Below are 20,223 nucleotides of genomic sequence, written 5' to 3'. Positions count from 1 at the left end.
CTGCTGAGGTGTGGTGTGTTCTGATGAAACGAAAACGAAAATGACGGAGCATTTAAATAGCAGCTTCCTGCACCAGGCAGTGTGAGCAGCGGGGGAAGCTGAGGCTGAAACTCCCGACTGAGCTGGATAGATGCTGTAATAATAACAGCACGGGCCTGCTTCCTTTTACAAGCTTTGATGTTGGTGGTGATATTGAGTGGATTTCAGTTGCGGTAAGTTATTTCTTTCTTTATGTCGCGGTTGGGGAGAAGGAAGGTAGAGACAGCTGGTTGAGTTATTATGAAATGTGAATGAAATTTAGGACTGATAATAATAATGACAAAACATGTCCGCATAATAAATGTATAGAATCATTGCGGAGTAGGCTACAGAACATGAGAAATTAGAATAAACAAAAGGCTTTTAACAGTCTAGCCTGTTGGGTTAGTAGGCTACATGTAAAGCCTCAGGGTATTTGAGAGGATCCGTTAAAATATGTCATGCAACCACAACGAAAAGCTCCTTTCCGATTTCTGTCGAAAGGAAACCTACACTAGATATTATGCAAGTCCTTCGTGCATCCAGTAGAGGGCACTCCCTTCGTATGGGTAAAGTCATTGCAAATGCAAGCGAAGTACACTCTCAACAAGTGTTGGAATAGTATGCGTTTTAATTAAAAAATGTCACACATTTCAACTTTCAAAACTTACAGAATAGTTCAAATGAAGCTTGCAACTATTCCATTCAAATGCACACCACACAAAGTAAAATTTTTCTCGTGAGAATGAAGAGACAGGCAAGCAGACACAATGGTTGCTTCTTTTTCCTCAGAAGGTATAAACAGTGAGATCACTCCTTATCCTCATCCTCCCTTATCTGACTCCAACACTCCTGTGCTGTGACCTTGTAAATCAGACTGACAAGAGTGAGAAGTATGAATAGAACACAGTGCAGTGAAAGTATAACCACTTCTAATGTGTTTTTCTGGATTTATAGGCTACATAAATTATGCATCCTTCAAATTGCTGTGTAATCATGCTCAAAATGTGTTGTTTTCACTTTCACCTTATCATTTTATGCCTCTCAAAAATCATCAGTGTCACCAACCTAAATTTCAAAAGCTACCACATGCGAGACCATGGAAAGACTGACTTTAATAATGGGGAGAAGAGGAGCTAATAATGGTAATTATACAGGATGAGAGGCAATCAAGTACAAATCTAGCAAAGTATTTGTTAGTATATGAATGTTGTTTTTTCTCCCAGGTACTGATACTGGCCAAAATGAAAATGCTAGAGGAGGAGGCAGAGGGAGAAGACAAGGAGGGGCACAGGGAGACAGGGTGAGGGGAACAGGGGTCAGAAGAAGAGCGCAAAGTCATGGGCGAAGTCAAGCTGAAAGGGAGGAGACAGATGGAGGAGGAGGGGAAGGGATGCGTGGGAGAGGCAGAGGAAGAGGGGGAAGCACACACCAAGGAAGAGAGGGTGAAAGAGGTGGTGGAAGACAGGGAGGAGGAGCCAGACAGAGAGGAGGAGGGAGGGGGAGAGGTGGAAATGGAGGAGGAGGAGGAGAGAGAGATGAGCCACGAAGAATTGGAGAGCAAGGTGCAGCTGAAAGAGAAGGAGAGAGGAGGGGTCCAGCAGAAATTGGTAAAATGAGAGGAGGACATAGTGTGGACAGAAGAGGAGGCAGAGGGGGTGAGAGAAGAGATGCTGTGGGAGACAGACAGGGGAGGAATGGAGGGAGATCAAATTCTACAGGCAGAGCCGGGGCACCACGGGGTCATGGGCTGGGCTTTAAAGCAATGGAAGAACTCTCTGGAAAAGACCCATCTGTAGTGGCCATCACCCTGTCCTGTAACCCTGCCCTACGAGATATCCTGAGTGGGACAACAATGAGACCAGACCTTGTGGAACTCCTCTCCCTGGTGCTGAGTAAAGCATTCAAATCACGGACAGACCGGGGCACCCTGCAGCACCTGGCTGGCATCATAAAAGATTCAGGGTTCTTCCGCACCATCCTGCCCCACTATCTGGTGGGCATGGAGTCAGAGTTCAACCCCGTCCGCAGGGAACAATACCCACGACATCTGGAAAACATCCTGGCTATTCTGTCAGAGGTAAACAGAGGAAGGAATGATCAAAAAAACCAATACGTTAGTAAATTCAGCTAAAGGATAAATGAAGGAATACAAGAAAATTAAAGTTGTTGAATAATTGAGTTGTCTTTGACAATTCACAAATCTCTCATGTGAAATAACCAACAATGTTCAAACTTTTATTTATCAGTTTGTGTTCTTGTAGAACTTCCATGCCTCTTGTAGCAAAGAAGCTAATATACATGAACTAATTATTCTCGATATCTGGTTATTAGGTCCTCAGCATCTTCCCTGCTAGTTCTGTCCAGGCAGTGAGTTTGCTGCTGACACTGCTCCAGGCCTCCATCAACAGCCTGAGGGCGTCAGGAGTGGACATCCAGCATCAAATGGAGGAGAGTGTGGAGGGTGTTCAGGGTCTGATCAGACACCTCCAGGAGAGATCCAGGGAGGGTACCCTGCGCTCAGACAGAGACACTTATGCCCTCCTACCCAATAACCCAGGTAATGGCCACTTGCAGACATCTCTAGTGAAATGCTTTTAAACATTTTGATATCCTGCCCTGGAACCAACACTTCACAATTAACCAGAAAAAGAGTTTTATAGATATGTAACTGAAACTCCCACTCTTTCTAACCCAGGTGAAGAAGAGCAACAAAACTTCAGGACCATACCCATCTACCCAACTCCTGAAGAGTTCCACCAGGACCACAGGCCCTTCCTTAGACCCAACCTCACCTCTCAGCGCTATACAAACACCCACCTCTACCTTGACACACACTTCCGGCTGCTGAGAGAGGACTTTGTACGGCCACTCCGTGAGGGGATCCAGCAATTGCTTCGGAACCAAATGGGAAGGGAAGGAGGAAGTGATAAGTCAATGAAGACGAAGCGCTTTGATGATATCAGAGTGTATTTTGACACAAAACTGATGGTGCCCAAGTGCACGTCGACTGGACTTGCCTACATAGTTCAGTTTGACATTCAGCCACTTAAGGTTAGCCTCTGGATGGATTTAGATGTTACATTTAGTGTTCATATGTCATTATACAATCAAGCATATCATTCAAGAGATACACTGGTATTTTGCTTACTGAATGGAAAATGGTTGTATATTGACAGTACTTTCCCCATCTATCCTACAGTTTGTGCGCTGGCAGAACTCGAAGAGGCTGCTCTATGGTTCCCTGGTCTGCCTGTCGTGTGATAATTTTGAGAGCTTCTTGTTTGCTACAGTGTCAGATCGAGATCCCAATGGCCTGCAGAGGGGACAGGTCCAGATTACCTTTACTGAAGAAAGCAGAATCAAGCTGGCCAGTATTCAGGTGTGGCAGTAATCTGTGTTCAACAGCTGTTGATAAGCGCAGCATGCACACAGTTGCTAAGGAAATTTGATCTTACAGTCTAATTTCAGACACCTAAGCTACAAAATCTACAACTGAAAAGTGCTTAGTGGTGCCAGTTTATTTCGGTACATTTAGTTAAAAAACGGTCAGGTGTTTCGAAAATTTAGTCTACTCTCACTAATGTAAATTAGGTGGAAAAAATACTCACTGTAACTGTATAGCACCACAAACAAAAGTCGAATCAAAACCTCACCAAAACTGTTCTGTTCCTAAGGATAGGTGCAGGGAGGGGGAATTTATGGTTATGGTTTTATCTAAAATGGATATACAAAGAACTAAACTCATGATATCTCTATCTACACAGAAAGGGCAATTGTTCCTGATGATTGAGACCACTGCCTACTTTGAGGCATATCGGTATGTTCTAGAGGGCTTACAGGAGCAGGAGGAGGACAGCTTGCCCTTTCAGAGGTAGGAGTATGTCTGTGTGTAAAGCATGTGTGCTATGGAGGAGTTTCAAGCCTTGCCGTCAAGGTCACAGTTTTTGTATAATCCCACAGCACGCCCAAAACGAGTTCACATATTCAAAGGACAGCGGGGTACAAAGCAAGTTCAGCAATCACACTTTTAATTGGCATGAATTAATTATATCGCCGCAGTATTCCCAAAATGCTATCACGCATGGATGAGTTCAAAAGTTTGGTTATTGTCTGCACTCCCAGTGCCCTTCATGGACACCACAAAGTAATGAATTATATGAGACACTTTGTCGGCCATCTGTCGCCCAGAACTTTCTTATGGGAGTGCCTGAAACAACTTTAAACTGTTTTGGGAGTTATTGATAACATACATTTATTTATATTATATATATATATATATATATATATATATATATATAGCTCTCTTTTTTATCTATTGTTTTTCTTGATGTTTTGCTTAATGTTAGGTGCTAATTTGGGTCAGCGTTGCAGTAAAAATTGACAATCATCTACAGTTTTTCCTGGTAAATCTTCAAACAAGCCCTAGTTCATCTAGGGGCTATTCTCCAGCTCTCCCACTGATTTCCTTTATTTGTCATAACTAAATACATGTGTTTGAGCTTGCATTTAAGGACGATGTCAAATCACACATTCTTCCTCTTATAAATGAAAAGCTGAATTCATAGGCAACAAAACGCACCACACTCAGGGGCTTTTGCAGCTGATGCCTTGCTTGGTCTGGTATGACCAGTAGCTTATGATTGCTACTGTAAGCCAACTTTAGATAGGTAATTGACATAAATGAGTCAGTCCAACTGTCCAACATCCTCCTTTTACACAGATAGTACACACTAAAAGATATAATCCTATCCATAATGCTTTCAGGTACATCGTGGAGTGCAGCACAGATGTGCACCCCCCAGCTTATCTGCAAAGAAGAGATATCTATGACCTGTCATCCATTGCTGACCCTAACTACAAGGACAGTGTACGGCCCTTTCACAGCCTGGAAGAAGAGGCCTGGCCGAGAATGGAGGAGTTGGGGCTAGATGAGTCTCAGATGAGAGCTTTCCAGCTGGCCCTCACAAAGGAGCTGACCATCATACAGGGACCTCCTGGCACTGGTGAGGCATTGTAAAGCCATTGTCACAAGGATGACTTCAATCATTGTGAATGAAAAGTGTAAAATGTTTTTCTCACATTTGACAAAATGACAAAATCCAAAAAGTTGCAAAGTTTCACGTTGCTTCTGAAATACATAAAAATTAAGCTACTTTGCTTCCTCAATTTTCTTAGGAAAAACCTATGTTGGCCTTAAGATTGCTCAGGCTCTGTTGACAAATCAGGATCTTTGGAGAGCTAGATTTGGCACGATTCCGATGCTGGTAGTGTGTTACACCAACCATGCCCTGGATCAGTTCCTTGAGGGTAAGCAGTGGAACCAGTTAATAATATCATATATGTTTTACGTGATGTTCAAGTATTTTGGAATTTAAAAACACAGTATCTAGTCAACAAAAGTGGACATATCTATTTCTAGTTCAATCAATAATTATTCGGAGGTGTATTTGTTTATATTCTGAGACATCCACCTCAAGCTTTATTTGATTATTTTGTTTTTGCAAACTCCTGCTCGGTGACCTTGAATGAGCGATGTAAGACAAATGAGCTCTCTGTTTTGGTGGATGTGAAGTGCATTTCGTTTGCCTCTGCATTTAAGGTATTCATACATTTCTGCAAGAGGGCATAGTGAGAGTAGGAGGCCGCAGCAACAGTGAGATCCTGAAGCGTTTCAATCTAAGGGAGTTGACACGCTCACCTGACTTCAGACGTTCATTGCCGCCTTACCTGCGTTCTGCATATAATGAGGTGAGCTGGTGTTGGTGAGCTGCTCACGCTACTCACCAACACTGTGAAACTTAATTTGATGTTTCAAGATGCTTCACACTTTTTTTCTCTCATGCATAGCAAAGGGTTATATAATATATGAAAGAATATAATATGTTTAAATAATTCCCACAAATTTAGCCATTTTATATTCTATTGATGTTGTGTTTTGCACATTTTGGACCTCACCTTTTTGTCTCGCACATGCTCATCACTTTGTCACTGTGTAATTTCTCCACCTAATCAGTGTATTCATAACTGGTCTTAACAGATTTACAGGGAGCTGTGTCAGGAGGAGAGGAGGATCCAGAGTCAGAGTATGAGGCTGGAGTGTTCTCTGAAAGGCGTCCTGCGTGAAAGCTTCTTACAGAGGTTCATTTCAGACATACACTGGGACAGTCTGCATCTTCCACCTGTGAGTAATACTGATTTAAAAAAAAAACAAGTATATGTGTAAACTGAGCTAGACAGAATAGAAGAATGTAAGCTCATCCGTTTGTGTTTATGAAATGATTTGTAGACACAGGATGGTTTTGAGACCTGGAGTGAGAAGAAGTCCAGTCTGATAATGGAGTGGTTGGGTTTGGGTTCCACCGTCTTCCTGCAGAGGGAGACAGAGAATGCAAACGGAAATGAAGGTAAGGCTTTTAGCCTAAGTGGCGCTTCACTGGAACAATTTTAAGTGATCTGATAATTGGCTTCTTTTCACTGATATGCTGTGCTGTTTACACAGTGTGTGAGAATTCATGAATTTCATTTATAATTACCGAACTGTTGATTATATTTAACCTCATACATCAAACCTTACATATAACCTCAATTTAAAAAATGTGGATGTTTGATAAAATATATGCTGAAATGGAAAATATAACCTAGCAGCAGGAAGCCATAAGAACTTTTGTAGACTGTTTTCTGGAATACACCCAGGTATTTATTGCATTGGTTGTGATTGTGGCATAAAACATAAAGCAGTACTTGTCTTGCAGCCAAATATCAGTTAAATATGGACAGTTACTTTGGAAATGAAACTGGATTTTGTCATTGTGTTTTCACTTCCAGTCCACAGCAGTTTGTAAGAACACTAGCCGCTATCTTTCTGTTTTTCAGACCCTTTTGTTTTGTTGTGTGTTGTTATGCTTCATGCAACTTTGTAAGTTGTCTCTCAAACCTAAAATTCAGTACATGAAGTTAATGAAACCATTCTCATACTGATTCTGACCGCAATGTGTTAGATACAGGAGGAGCAGAAGCAATGGAGCTGGACGAAGAGGACCTCATTGAAGTCGCAGAGGAAGCAGATCTGATCCAGGCAGAGAGGATCATTGAAGACAACATTGGCCCCAGAGTTGGTAGAGATGGCAAGAAGAAGGGAGACAACGATGAGGCTGTCAGAGCGTTAGAAGAACTGATGCTGGCTATGAACCTGGATAAAACTGAAATACAGGCTGAGCAGAGCGAGGAGGGATGGGAGGTAAAATTAGGAGATTTTCAATTAGAGATTATAATGAGTTTAACATTTCATGAGTTTTTGCAATCCCTATTCAATCAGACAAATTGATTTAGAATGCTATTATACAGGCCAATAGTAAACTGGTTTGAGAGGAGTAGATACATGCACATGCCTACAGTAATTCTAAGAGCTATATAATACAGTTGCTGTACTGTATTTAACTTTTCCTCGCTTTTCGTCCCAAAACGGAGGTCTTGAGGTCTAACCAATGTGCTGAATGTGTTACCTTCCACAGAAAACATCTGAAAAGATGTTTATTGAAAGAATTTGTAACATGCATTGCTTACATTCATGTTTTCTTGTTAGCAGCTCGCATTTCTTGGCAAATTGCTTCATTTCTTGGCACATCACTAAAGCCATTGGCAGGATTGTGCCTTGCGGGTCACGCACACATAAAAGCAGGTGACGTGACCTGCTTTGACGCATGCATGCTCGGTGGCCTTGTACTACATTGTACTTCATAAAAGCATTGCTGTATAGCACTACTGCTGCTCACATATCACTCAGGGTACATTTTAAAGAACAGTGCAGCACCTGCAAAATGCCTTGCTTAAAGGAATGCTTTACCGGCAGAAACACATTTTGAGTATCAAATGCTCACCACCTGTAGGCTTGAAAGGTGGTTCTGAAAGGTTTGTAGCTCGCTTGTTGCAGAGGACGATTTGAATTCACAGCCGTACAGACATACAGTGTATTCAAAGATCCAGAAGGATCCAGATTAGCTTGAATTTAATACACTTCAAGGGTATGAAGTTCAAAGTTGACCTTGTTCTGATCTGTACAGATGCAACGGGACCAGAAGAAAAAGATGAAGAACAAAATCAGGAAAGAGCTGGGGAAGAGCTCCGCTATGACTGATGCAGAGGAAAGTGCTGTCTTAGATATTTGGATGCTTAGCCTGCCAGAGAGATGGAGGCTCTATCGGTAGGTCTGCATCTGTGTTTCACTTTAATTTCCTTTGTTCACTACTAAACATTTTTCAACTCTTACTTTCCATTGACTCTCCTGGTACCTTGCTTATATTTCTGTTCTCCTTTCCTCCTTTTTAATTTTTCTTCCTTCCTCTCCCTCACTTCTTCTCCTTCCCCAAGCTATCAGTCTATCAGTCTGCTAGAACTAGTCTATTCCCAGTGTGTGTAATTAAGTCAACTAATCACCAGGAAAATGTATCCCAGAGGATCTTCTCACCTCAGAGAGCCAAGATGCAACTTCTATTACTGTGAAAACAGGACTATAACGACTTATGTTTACATAATCTTAATTATCATTTAAAAAACAAATAGGGCAATTTCCTTCCAAGACAGATCTAATATGTCTTGCTGTAAGTGGTTAATTATACTTACAGAACAATCAAGAATGACAGCATCATATTTTTTGACCTTGGGTCTGAGTATTCTTCCAGATGCTATGCAAATAATGAGAGTCTTCAGGCTTCGTTGTAATTGAATCAGTTGTCACAGTGTTTTAACATTATTAATTTACTTTGTGTCTGCAGGTTGTGGGTGGCACGCTACAGGGTAGAAGTTTGCACCAGAGTCCTAGAGTCAGAACAGGCCTATCAGACTGCAGTGGACAGATTGGCTGATGTAAAACGCCAAGAGAACCTCTGTGTCCTCAAGGAAGCCACGGTACAGTATAATTGCAGTAATAGATAATATGAAATTGGGCTGGGCACTATCGCAATAAAAAGGTTCAAAATATTTGAAATTGATAATTATCATGATGGAATGTCAAATCCTTATTCATTACAAGTTTAAAGGCTGTTTTTTTTCTCCTGAGTGAAAGTTGAAGAAACCAGATGGTTGTGGTTTTAAAATATCTACTATCTGAGGTAGAGCATGCAAAACAAGTATGATAAAATCTTCTTTTCAACAAATAGGCATGATTCAAATTAAGTAAAATATTTTTTCAGTCCCTTTTCCTCAACAACAAAAAATATCTTAATAGAAAAATTAAGTACTGATTTGTTTCGTGATTCAAACGAATTAAATCAAACATTTATAGAACATTTTGATATATTGTTGAGGATAATTATATCGCGATAATTATCATTATTGTTTTATTGCCCAGCCCTAGTATAAATAGTATTTTTTTATAATGATCCTGAAGTAGATTCTTCTTTTTTATTCAAACCATTATCACAGTGAGGTAAGTAAGACACTTCTTTGAATTCATGTCATCAGCTTAATGTTGCCTACAGTGCAATATCTGGAGAGGATAATGGAGCATTTTGCTTTACTTTGCCTTGATACATACACATTATGATAGTGTGCCTTGCGGTCTTGTGGTCTTGTGTGAAGTGCTCACTATATTTAGAAGTCTGGACCTGGGTAAACCAAAGGAACGAAAGTAGCGAAAATGCTTCAGTCTCTTGATCACTGTGAACCAAAAGTGTCCTTAGTATTTCCTAAAAATGTCAAAGGATTGCTTTAATAAAGCAGTGTAAAATATACCTGGTGGAATTGAAGGGAATGGTGCATTTGAAATAATACATGTTGTACTTTTAAATTATAAAAAGGAAGTTAACTGTGGGGCAAACTGTGGGTCTTGGATATAACAGGTTCATGGAAAGGAGCCGGCATTGTAGTGTCTTGGTATAAGCCCCCCAAAACTCATAACACCATCAAATAGGCTGGCAGCAATACAACTGTTGGTTGTTATTAATCACAAAAATAGCAGAGGTGTGTATTTAAATCATATGTTTCCCATCAGGTTATTGGCATGACAACCACAGGGGCGGCCAAGTTCCGTAAAGTTCTGCAGGACGTGCGTCCACGTCTGGTGATTGTAGAAGAGGCTGCAGAGGTTCTCGAGGCCCACACCATCACCACACTGAGTGAAGCATGCCAACACCTCATCCTCATTGGAGACCACCAGCAGGTAAGAATCCACACAGAGAAATAGGGCCATGTTTCCTAAATTCTTAGTGGCATATCATTAAACTGGTGTATTTTAATAAACCATTGTGCTCTGACTGAAATTACCCTATTTACATGCCTAGGTGAAAATTTAATTCATGTCGTGCCCTCAGTCATGAGGGATTTTTTGTATTTGTGTGTTTGTCTGTAAGTTTGTGTGTAATGCTTTGGTCGTAATGGCAAAAAATCATCCCAATGCCAGCCATTACGAGAGAAAGAGGAGAGCGAGGAGTGATATGCTGGACATCAGTAGACTATTACAAGAACTTGTCAGGGCCTGCCAAGGACATATGGCCAGGCAGCCTGTCTAGCAATCTGCAGAATGCGATCACGACTACGCACAATTCTGTCAGACATCTCAATATTCTGTCCTGGTCTTTTCTAGCTGTGTAACTTCTGTCTGCTCTTTTCCTAATATTTGCTTGTTATACTGCGTTTTATGCATGAATGTATGCATGCACTTGACTACACAAACAGACCTGACTTCCTTGCAGTTGTACTGAAACTTTGGCAAGTACAGGAATAGAATTTAAAATAGAGTTTTACTTGAATATTGTTTTTATTGTAAACCAGGCTTGGAAATCACTGGTCATTTTTATATATCAGATTAATGAAAAAGTAATTTACCACTTTGCCTCAGGCTCCATTCAATGCTTTAGGGGATGCAATTTAACTTATGTTGACTTAAAGTGCAAAATAAATCAATCAACATTATAGTATGTCTGATTTATCAAACTACATGAGGTTTTCTGATGGCACAAATATGAGTTAAAGTTTTTTCATGGGTTTAAAGCCATTTGATAGTATTTATTTTCACTCTATGAACAAGTGTTCAGAGCTTTGTTTTTGTGGAGCCCAAAGTTGAATCTGTGCATATAATGGAGGTGGATGGATCACACTTTCTGAGTAAAATAAGCTTTGGCATTGTTGTGCTGTTCATTAATCACAGGTTTGGTGTTGAATCGAGCAGAACACAATGCTTCACATTTATACTAGAATTTTCTTGCCTCCCCCACACCCCTCCCACGTACATGCACAATCACACTCTGTCCTCTAGCTAAAGTAGGCTTGCAATCACACGCAGACACTTACACGTACACACACAAACACACATACAGGCAAAACTTAACAGGACAGCAAAAAAAAAAGTTAGATATCATTTGCATACATTCAGTATTCCTGGCCACTTACCCTAAAACAGAAACCCATGCAAAATATTGTTTTTCCCTTCTAGGCTTGCTCCTGTATAGATGGTTGCTTCCACCTGTGTCCAGGAACTGTGTAAAAAATCTTCACAAGCATTTACATAACGGGAAATGGTCTGACCACCTGACCTTGAAAGTCATTCCTCTATTCATCACTTAGATGGTCTTTTATACACTTACATTTTCCAAAAAGAAGAGCGTAAACCTACCAAATTTACTTAATCACCACTATATGGAAGAAGCCAAGAGCTGTAAATAAGCAAGTCTGAGGGTACACATATGCATATTATACAGCATGTTTTCTAGATGAGAAAATGCTATATTGATCATAAAAGCACATTTCTTGCCCTAAAACCTCTCTATTAGGCCACAAGAAGACCACAAGTTCTTAATTTGTACAAAAAAACAATAACTAAGGCATAATTTCTCTTTTTTCTTAACGATGCATAAAAACTGTATAAAATAAACATGTGATTTTTCCTTTAGCTGCGCCCCAGTGCCACAGTATATGATCTTGCTAAGAACTTCCACCTGGAAATGTCCATGTTTGAGAGGCTGGTGAAGATGGGACTACCTTTTGTCAGACTCAACTACCAGGTTTGTGTTTCTGCATCTATTAATGTGTTAATCTTATCGCAGGATCAATCAATAAAATGTAGACATGTTCAGATGATGCCTTTAAAGACAAAGTTCAGAGCATTACACTTTAATTGGTATGACTGTAGGTACCTTTGTTTATCTGTGTTTGTTTCTTTTTTATCTTCAGCATCGCATGAGGCCTGACATTGCCCGTCTTCTGACCCCACACATCTACTCAGAGCTCGAAAACCATCCCTCTGTGTTGGACTATGAGAACATCAAGGTGCGTATTGTATTTGTTCTCCTACTGTTTCCATTTTCCATTTTTTTAGCAGTGAATATTTGTTTACTTGCCTGCATGGGTAAAAGGTATCTGCATTTGTCTCTGACTTTTAAATGTATTTTGAGTGAAAGTTGGGCAATGTATTAGGAATACTGAATTCAAAAGATAGTCTGTCAAAGAATAACATAATATGTTTTTTTTAATTAAATGCTGTCTTATAGGGCCTTAATACCAATTTATTCTTTGTGGAGCACAACTACCCTGAAGAAGAGATCAAAGATGGGAAAAGCCATGAGAACCGACATGAGGCAATGTTTGTAGTCGCTCTTTGCCGGTATCTTCTCTTTCAAGACTACAAACCAGAGCAAATTACTATCCTGACGACTTATACCGGCCAGCTCTACTGTCTGCGCAAACTTATGCCTGCCAGCCAGTTCACAGGTGTCAAAGTGCACGTAGTGGACAAGTACCAGGGAGAAGAGAATGACATTGTCTTGTTGTCACTGGTTCGCAGCAACCTGCAGGGTAAAGTGGCTTTTTAAACATTCCCAACCGTGTCTGTGTAGCCTTGTCTCGTGCCAAGAAAGGTCTCTACTGTATTGGCAACAGTACAATGCTGGGCCAAGTCAAACTGTGGAGCAACATCTTCTACACCTTGAGGGAAAAGGACCAGGTTGGGAATGCTCTGACCCTGTGCTGTCAGAATCATCCAAATCGACAGGTAACAGCTTCTCACGCTAATGATTTCAAACAAGCCCCTGAGGGGGGCTGCACCCAGCCTTGCAAGTTCCGTTTGGATTGTGGTCATGTTTGCTCAAGAGTCTGCCACCCTTATGACCCTGAGCACAAGGAGTACAAGTGTGGCAAGAAGTGCCAGAAGATTTTATGTGATCTGGGACACAGGTGCACACTTGTGTGCCATAAAGCATGCCCAAAGAAATGTCCCGTGAAGGTTGAGAAGATCATACCCCAGTGCCAACACACACAGATGGTTCCTTGCCACCAGGACCCGAAGACATTTGTATGCCAAGAGCCTTGCCAGAAGCTTCTTCACTGTGGACATCCATGTGATTCGTTGTGTGGGGAAACATGCACCAGTATGTGCAAGGTGAAGGTCACCATAAAACTAAGGTGTGGCCATGACCAGCAAGATGCTTGTTTTTATAAAACACAGAAAGAGGAGCCTGAATGTAGGACCCGGTGTGAACATCAGCTAAAATGTGGCCATGCCTGCTGTGGTACCTGTGGCAAGTGTTATCAGGGACGGTTCCATTTCCAATGTTCACACCAGTGTGAGCGTCTCCTGATTTGCTCTCACAAGTGCAGGGAGCCTTGCACTCGTGATTGCCCCCCTTGTCAGAGACCATGTGAGAATTGCTGTGTCCACAGCAATTGTAAGAAGCCATGTGGACAGCCCTGTGCTCCATGTATTGAGCCCTGCACTTGGCAGTGCCCTCACCAAAGCTGCAATAAGCTCTGCCATGAGCCATGCGATCGTCCGCCATGCACCGAACCCTGTGACAAGACCCTGGATTGTGGCCACCCATGCATAGGTCTGTGTGGAGACAAATGTCCAACCAAATGTCGCATCTGTAATTACAATGAGGTCACAGAGATTTTCTTTGGCACTGAGGATGAGCCTGATGCTCACTTCATCCAGCTAGAGGACTGTGGACACATCGTTGAATACACAGCCATGGACACATACATGGGGATGGATGATAGCCAGCAGGCAAATGGAGAAGAACAGGTGGTCATAAAACTGAAGGAATGTCCGAAGTGTCGAACTCCAATCCGCAAAAATCTACGCTATGGATCTCAAATCAACAGCAGTCTGGCTGAAATCGAGATCGTAAAGGCAAAGATAAATGGATGTCAGGCAGATATTGAAGTACACAAGAAGGCCCTTCAACATCAGTGGAAGGAAAACCTTCTCACATATGAAATGCATCAGCAAAATGAATATATGCGTATCAATGACAGACTGGGAAAAAGTTATCTCACAGCAAATGATCTGTGGATCCTGGAAAACAAGATGTATTTCTTAGTAAGAGTTGCAAAGCTACGGAAGATCCAAAGGGAAAACATGTCATTCAGGCAAAGCTCCAGATTAGAAAAGTGTTTTGAGGAGTTTGTGCGCTGGCTCGGCAACAGCCACCAAAAATTCACAGAGCAGCAGGTCTTTGATTTGCAGAGGGAGTTACAGAGACTCACCCTCCTGACTGAACTCAACGCCCGTTGCCATATGGCAGACAAGAGATGTCAAAGTGACAAATTTCAATCTGAGGTACAAACAATAAGAGCGGTTTTGGAAAAGTCTGACCAATTCACTGAGCAAGATCAACACAGAGTGAAAGAAGCCATGAAGGAACTCGTCAAAAAGTTTCCACTCCCAGGCTTGGGGATCAGTGAGGAGGAGAGAAAGATGATTGTCTCGGCTGTGAAAATGCCGCTCGGACACTGGTACAAATGTCCTAATGGCCATGTCTATCTTATAACAGACTGTGGAGGGGCTATGGAGAGTCGATGCTGCCCTGATTGCAATGCTACTATTGGTGGGAGCAATCACAGACTGGCAAGTGGCAACCAAGTTGCCTCTGAGATGGATGGGGCACAGCACCCTGCTTGGTCTGAAACCAACAACCTGCTAAACTTTAATCAATTTGGCTTCTGAAAGTTGTTTGCTGTTGCTTTCTCAGTCCCAACTGTTAAGAAAACATCAAAAGTGCAAAGAAATAACTTCTGTTATGAATTGACCCTATATAAATAAAACTGAATTGAATATGAGTGGCAACAGGTCGTGGTTTTACTGTAAAGACCACTTTAATCAATGCTGGAGGGATCTCTACAAAAGTTACTGTGCTCTGTAATTAAAGGGAGATAATGCAGCTGTCTATTTCATTTTGCTGCAATCAAGTCACGTGAGTGATGAATGGGGCAGAGCACTCTGCTTAAGACCATAATCTCCTTGCATGAAACTGACTTTTAAAATCCTTTACTGAAAATACAGACTTTAGTAGGAATAGCAATAATCTGTGACAATTTTATATCAACAAATATTCACTTTGTTACTTTCTGTCATGCCATCACTGTAATGACTTTGCTTTAGACTTTGTGGGTAGTGGTTTTGTTTGTTTTGTGTTTTGTTTTTTTAAAAAAAAAAGCATTTTCTGCAGAAATCATGTTCCAAGAATCTGTAACAAGTTTTTAATCAAATATGTAACTCTTTCATACTGTATGTCCAAGATTCCTTGTGTAACAGTCCTGTACCTTAACAATAGGTGGCAGTAGAACACTGTAAAAGAATACAAAGAAATTACTTGATAGTTATGCTTGCAACTTGCTAAAATGGAATAAAATGTATCTGAATCTATGAGCATATTCTTTCTTAATTTTATACACATTCCATAATGTAAGAAATACTATCATATGTATATTTTTTTGTATTTTATATATGGGCCTTCATTAGCATTAAGTTCAGCACAAAGGATTAACATGTAAACTTGTAATGCTGCTACTACAAGACGTGTGTATGTAGAATGTGGATACAAGGAATAATACCTATTTTTATTTCACTTTTAGATTGGCTGATTTGTAGAAATATTAACCACCTAATGCATTAAAACATAAACATTCCTCACATTACAAATTTAAATTCTCTCTCCAACCCTTCCTGTCTCTCTCTCTCACACACACACATGCACACACTAAACTGTTACTAGCAAGAGTTAATCATTTGCTTCCATAACAGGACATCATTGGCACGGAAGCCAAAAGAACAACCCTGAAATAAATACAATTCCTCTTCACTACTGTACAGGACTCATCACTGAGTTTCATTTCGGCATTTTGTAACAGCTTGCATCATTTTATTGCATGATGAATGTGTCCCTGTCACAAAACCAGCTCCAATGCAAACTGTGCTGTCTGCAATAGGGGAGAAAAAGAACAACAAAAATGTACTGTCAAGACAAGTGTTAAAATTGAGCAAACTTTAAAAGGGTGCCACTCTTTCAGAATTTATAGGATTCAAGCACCAGGCTGAATGAGAGTTGGACGAAAGGCATTGCAGAAAAATGGTAATATCCTACAGGGTGGACTATCTCATCTATCATGTCAGGTGGCCTTAAAATATATTATTGTCAGAGTTTCAGCTAGTCTGGCCCTGTAATAAAACCTACCAACTACTATTGTTTGATTACTGTCTCTATCAGAACTGATAAGACCGTGTGGGTGGAAAAAGCATAGTTGAAACAAGGAGGAGCTGACAGGCCAAGCAGTGATCTGTGAAGAGAAACAACTGCAAGGAAGGTTAAACATCCTCAAAGGAACATTTGCTTTAAAAAGAGGTGCCATCTACAATTTTTCCTCACATTAGAACTACAATAGAGATTTTGTGAAATTGTTACACCTCGTTCAGGGAAGTATGCAATAAAAATGTAATTAAGTGACAAAAGTATAGAAACATGAACGCAAATGTATGATGTAAGAGATGAAGTTTGATGATCTTGGCACGGTCACCCTGACAACTTCAACATATAGTCACACTGGTTATGTTGTATGCAAGTAAAGAGTGGGAGTTGGAAACATCAGTGTCACCTCACCTCACCCCTTATCTTTTAACTGTTAGAAGCAACAGTTAGCCAGCTTATTGTCAGAAGTCATGTTGAAAATGTAAATCTCAGGTTCCAAAATGCATTGAAAAGACATCTTGCCAGTAAAAACATTTCAGGATGAGTGAGCTTAGCAATATGTGTTCATCCTACCCAAGGGAAGCCATTGCTTCATATACAATGAAAATGGTGTCTATTGCGAAGGTGACTGAAACTTAAATTTTCACAACAAACATGTCTATTTTGAGAATTATTCCCACGGCACAGAGGTGATGTTACGAACCTGCTCATTGTAGAGAGCAGTAACATTTGATTGGGATTGAAAATGAGGTGGAAACGACAACTGGAATGTTTCTGGTTAATGTTAACATGTTTAATTAACCATGGGACCATGTGCAAGAAATATAACCAAACAAGAGCAGTAGGTGCTGACAAAAAGCTGTTAACAAATAAAACAAAAGAGGGTCTTATCCGAAGACAGTTAATTAGCTTTCGGCTCAAAATACACTTGTTATACCATAGAAAAGTGGTCAGCAACCGTAAGCTTACAAAAACAAATACAAACTAGCAGATATTCTGCAAACACAGATTCTGAGGTCTCAACTGAGAGTGTCCAACACTTGGTAAACTACAACGAAACAAAGTGAATTACAAATGGACCTCTACAATGACTGAAGCCACTCTGACAGGGAACGGACAGGCAACACTATGAAATACAAACACTAAACACTCTCTGGACAAATCACAATGATACGCAACCCCATGGTAAGGCGGACTGACCACTGGTTCACAGCTGTCCTGAGCTGTGGACACACAAGCTCTTTAAGGTGCAGTTGAGGTTGATTGAAGACTTCTAATTGGTAGGTTCAGTCCGACCATAGCTACACCAATCACTGACACCAGCGAACAGCAACCAGAATGAAGGCGGTCTCATCTCCAGAGGGGCCAATCATCCACAGCTAGGTTTGCATAAACAGCAGACACTCTAATGGGACCAACAAAATTAATACACACTAAATGGCAGTCAGGCGGCCTTAACAGTGACAACAAAAAAAACTACTGAAATTTTTATATTTAGCTACCAGCTACCACCAACAAAGTGTAGTAAGAGAAGGTAATGGAACCAGGATTTTCAAAAATCCTTTGGTTAAACAACAAGGTGTTACTTCTTCCATTAATACACAAATGCTTTTTGTGTGTGTAAGTTCAGAAGTTCTTATAACTTGAATATCCACCAATCTGTGTGGTTAATGAGGAGCTGGGAAGATACCAACAATGTGTTGTAGTTAAAGAGGTACTTTTTTGGCTTTTTAGGGAAGGCTGCCAGACATCTAATCTCAGTTGAATAATGTATGGCTATTTGCTTAACTCTTTATTGAACATGTTAAAAGACAACAACAACAACAAAAAACAAAATAAAAACAAACAATCAACAAAAAAGATCATCAGCAGATGATCCAAATAACGGTCATGTTCAAAGGGGGTAGGAAAAAGTTGGAATAACATTTCTTGTCCTATCCCCACTTCAATGATATATTTATTTTTATTTTTTTTTAATAAATAGAAATATTCAAACTAAATAAAAATCAACAAAAAGAAAATCACTGTTCCAGCTCATATCCGTCAAGGATTCTTTTTTTATATAGAAATTTCAGTTGCAATATATTTTTACATAACTTTAAACCGTTATTACTGTTGTTCCACAGGATAACACCCTGGGTTGTTATACAGCTAACTATTTGTTCGACTTAACGGTTTACTAAACATTGATATTCCTCTGAAATTGTACGTGTTTTCACGTAGTTGAAAAAGCTCTTTGATATTTCTAGGCAATTGGCTATTGTGCACATAATAGAATAGTTTTGTATTAATGTGTATATCTCTGGTGTATGTGTTTCACTTGCAGGTTAAGCAGATGACTGTAGTTTGTCTTATCTCTGCCTCACACAAAAATTTGACAACATCAGGTACTTGAAACTAATTTTTCAGTAAAGGTTGATCAATTCTGTTCATTCAAAAGTGGCAAAGCAAGCTCCAAAGTCTGTCAGCATGAGATGTTGATGCTGAATTTAAATAGGAGTTTATATTGAAAAAGTTGGCCTGGGAACCAGACCAATCTGTGAGCTCATGTTTTATTTGCTCTGTAATTTGCATTTGCAAATTGGCCTGGCGATGTCAGGCTATGAAAAACTACCTTTTGTATGAAAAGTGAAATTACAGACGGCTTATTTGAAACTTGGGTTAACAAGAATCTCCAAGGCCACTGGTAGATATAAAGGCTTGGCTAGGAGTCAGAGGTCTGCAGTCTTTAGTGTGATAATAGTTTGAATGCAAAGATGTGATTATAATGATGAATAGCAGAAAATACTTGACAAAGTATTATTTAAACCATTCTTTTGTTATTAAAGTTGAATAAATCAGATGTTATGGGTAAATTAGGTGTCTTAAAGAATGTTCAACTTTTGTTTATATACTGCATTTCATTCCTGCCAGACATCCTTGTTTCATTATTTTTGTATTGTGTGTTTTGTTTTGTCAATAAAATCTAAATCAGAATTTTAAATGTTTTATGTTTCTATTTGTTAGCTGGACTTGATGGTATAATTTTCACCTCGTTGCAGTTAAAATGTAGCCAGAGAAAAAAAGCCCAGTATTACTCTACCCCTGAGACAATGCAACAAGGTCTATATTCACAGAATGAACTGTTGGTATTATGTTGGCTGCAAGGGTAATTGGTTTGTATTATCAGAAAATTGCTTATTAATGTTCCCTTGGAGGCTTTTCATCAGTAAAGCTGGTTGAGGTCCAAGGTTTCTACGTAGACAGAAACTGTGTGTGATGCAGTGTCATAGGTGGAATACACAACAACTATGCTCTTTTAGCAGAAGATCTAAAGCAAAGTGACTAAAAGATTAGCTTTAAGTATCATGTGTTACCTTCATATGGGATGAATTGTGTCTCCAGTTAAAATAATAAATGAGAGGTTTGAGAATGTTTTGATAGAAAGGACAACACCACTTTACAACACAATGTTGTACATATTTAGTAAGGAACAACCTAATAAGTGATTAATCCTTAACAAGTACTGTAGTTCCAGAATAACTAAGAATCAAAGACTATATATTTGTTAATAATGAGTTACTAAAACAGAGTGGGAGATACCATATTAATGAATCATTAGGTAATGATTAGTTCATAAATATCTGTGAAACACATGCAGACCACTTCATTCATAAGTCACTTCTGATTACCAAATGAACCTGACACTGAGCGGCACAAAACTAGTAAAGACTCATTAATTACCCATTACTTAATTATTAGTTGGGCA

The 20,223-nt window shown here is 39.9% G+C and overlaps 1 protein-coding gene across 1 annotated transcript; it reads left to right on the top strand.

Annotated features, from left to right (window-relative positions):
* Positions 1 to 55: 55 nt before the first annotated feature.
* znfx1 (zinc finger, NFX1-type containing 1) lies at positions 56 to 15,655 on the top strand. The gene is given in 20 exon segments (XM_038697371.1): positions 56 to 212; positions 1,077 to 1,163; positions 1,245 to 2,098; positions 2,353 to 2,578; positions 2,717 to 3,072; positions 3,221 to 3,400; positions 3,786 to 3,892; positions 4,786 to 5,024; positions 5,197 to 5,328; positions 5,621 to 5,769; positions 6,059 to 6,202; positions 6,308 to 6,425; positions 7,020 to 7,258; positions 8,082 to 8,221; positions 8,793 to 8,925; positions 10,010 to 10,177; positions 11,907 to 12,017; positions 12,187 to 12,282; positions 12,504 to 12,810; positions 12,813 to 15,655. Coding segments are annotated over 19 exon segments (5,889 nt in total). The 5' UTR covers positions 56 to 212; positions 1,077 to 1,117; the 3' UTR covers positions 14,957 to 15,655.
* Positions 15,656 to 20,223: the final 4,568 nt, after the last annotated feature.

This window comes from Micropterus salmoides, unplaced genomic scaffold (genome assembly GCF_014851395.1).
Source record: "Micropterus salmoides isolate LMB-PRFRI ecotype aquatic unplaced genomic scaffold, ASM1485139v1 Ms_hic_scaffold_4, whole genome shotgun sequence".
In the NCBI taxonomy this organism is placed as follows: domain Eukaryota; kingdom Metazoa; phylum Chordata; class Actinopteri; order Centrarchiformes; family Centrarchidae; genus Micropterus; species Micropterus salmoides.
The sequence above is the reverse complement of the archived record's forward strand: the minus strand, read 5'-3'. Positions and strand labels throughout refer to the sequence as shown.